The 1,917-nt window shown below is 55.9% G+C and overlaps 1 protein-coding gene across 2 annotated transcripts in view; it reads left to right on the top strand.

Moving 5' to 3' along the window:
* Nucleotides 1–1,673, top strand: part of LOC114028540 (rho GTPase-activating protein 45-like) — a 2,553-nt gene extending 880 nt beyond the window's left edge. The window contains exon 3 of one of the 2 annotated variants that reach the window (XR_003567379.1): nucleotides 1,075–1,671. Coding sequence is in view for 1 of the 2 variants with exons in the window: in XM_027842810.1 (XP_027698611.1) it covers nucleotides 1,075–1,365 (291 nt within the window). In the remaining variant the exon portion in view is untranslated. Of the gene's footprint in view, nucleotides 1–1,074 lie in introns of both variants that reach the window. The other variant, XM_027842810.1, reaches the window with a different exon arrangement.
* Nucleotides 1,674–1,917: the final 244 nt, after the last annotated feature.

The raw sequence follows: 1,917 nt of genomic DNA, 5'->3' as shown, positions 1-1,917 counted from the left end.
GGGGTGGTCTTGGTATTCAGGAGCCATGGGTTTGAATCCTGGCTCTGTCGCTTATCACTTATGTGATGAGATGGGCCAGCAGTTTCCCTTCCCAGCCTCAGGTCCTTCATCTGTGAAATGGGGATAATAATGCTCCCACTGACTACCTCCCAAGGCTGCTGTGAAAACGCCTTGTAAACCCTTCACTTGTAGAAACGTGAGTCAGAAGGCCTGAATTTGAACCCCAGCTGTCATGCTCACTGTTGGCAGGTGCCCAAGGGCAGGCTGCTTGGAGCAGAGGGAGGAAGTAGCGCTGGCCTTGGGTTCTAATCCTGACTCAGACCTGTCTAAGGTGCGATCCTCACCGCCTCATTTTGATGTAGGGGAAAGCACTTTGAAAGCCTTGGAGCGCTCTCGAACGGTTACAATAATCTTGTTACGTAATTACGGCCTAATTATATTACTAATGACGATGATGATTGTTACCAGCGTGCGCCTCTGCCTGCACCCTCCCTCCAGGGCCGAGGAGGGGGGGCTCCATATGACACAGTCACAGATCTACTGGGGTATTGTGGAGGTGGAGGTGGGGACGCTGGCTTGGTAGCAGGGGGCCTGGATTCTAATCCTGGACCTCTCTGTGCCTCAGTTTGGTTGTGGGAAATGAGAGATTTGGACTGGATGGCATCTGAGCTGCCTCCCGGCTCTGAACCCTTGGCGTTCTGTCCTCTGGGCTCGGGCTGTGCTGGGTGCAGACAGCCAGAGGATGTGTGCTGGGACTCATCCAGGGCAAGTTGTTGCCAGAGATGCCCTGGGATCAGCTCTCAGCATCGTCCACTGAGGCCCGGAGGGGGCTGTCGAGGTGGCGGCGTGGAACCACCTCATTTTATAAAGGAGAGATGTGAGGAAACCGGTCCAGGCCACCGGGGTGGCGCGTGCTTGCCCAGAGCCGGGATTCAAACCCAGGGCTTGGGACTGCAAGGCCGTGCTCCTGCTGCCTGCCTTCCACCAATCCAGGCCTCTGGAGCAGTGTGGAGAGAAGGCAGTGGTCTCCAGGCTTCCTTCCAGCTCTGACCTTCTGTGCTCTGGCCCACACAGGGGATCTACCGGATCAATGGCGTGAAGACGCGTGTGGAGAAGCTCTGCCAGGCGTTTGAGAACGGCAAAGAGCTGGTGGAGCTATCGCAGGCCTCCCCGCACAACATCAGCAATGTCCTGAAACTCTACCTGCGCCAGGTGAGCCTTGGCCCGGAGGCTGCGGGTGGGCCTCACTGGGGCGATGAGTGGGGGGTCAGACTGACTTCACCTCTGCGCCCTCTGCACTGTCTGGGCCTTCCTCAGACGGAGGGGCTTCTGACCTTGTCCCGGCCATTCTTTGGGTCTCAGTGACCTCATCCCACGATAAGGAGGTTAGACGTGATGACCTCTGGGACCTCCTCCAGCTTCAGACCTTGTACTCTGTCTGCTCGTCAGGGCCTGGGGTGGGACGATGGGAACGTCCGTGTCCCCAACGGGCTTCGCAGTCGGCTTTCCTGTCAGGAGGAGCCGACGAATAGCCCCGTCCCTAAAATCAGCCTCTCTCAGGCTGATTGATGGGTGTTTAGAGAGGGCAGTGGTTATTTCTGTGGCGTTGTCAAGGACAAGTCAGGCCAGACTAACCCCATCTCGTTTAGCAGGTGCTTACTCAATGTTTATTGATTGATTTGGGGGCAGGGTTATCAGAATATAGCTTAGAGTTGGGAGGAATGCAGCCATCTGAGAGCATCTTGGGCAGGGAGGGGGTAGGGCTGGGAGGAAGAATGCCATAGTCTTAGAGCATCTCTGGGCTTTAAAACTTTTTTCTTTCGGGGATGAGGTGGGGATGTGGGAGGCAATCAGGATTAAGTGACTTGCACCGGGTCACACAGCTAGTAAACGTCTGAGGCTGAATTTGAACTAGGT

Source organism: Vombatus ursinus, unplaced genomic scaffold (assembly GCF_900497805.2).
Source record: "Vombatus ursinus unplaced genomic scaffold, bare-nosed wombat genome assembly UNPS02004933.1, whole genome shotgun sequence".
Classification (NCBI taxonomy): Eukaryota; Metazoa; Chordata; class Mammalia; order Diprotodontia; family Vombatidae; genus Vombatus; species Vombatus ursinus.
The sequence above is the reverse complement of the archived record's forward strand: the minus strand, read 5'-3'. Positions and strand labels throughout refer to the sequence as shown.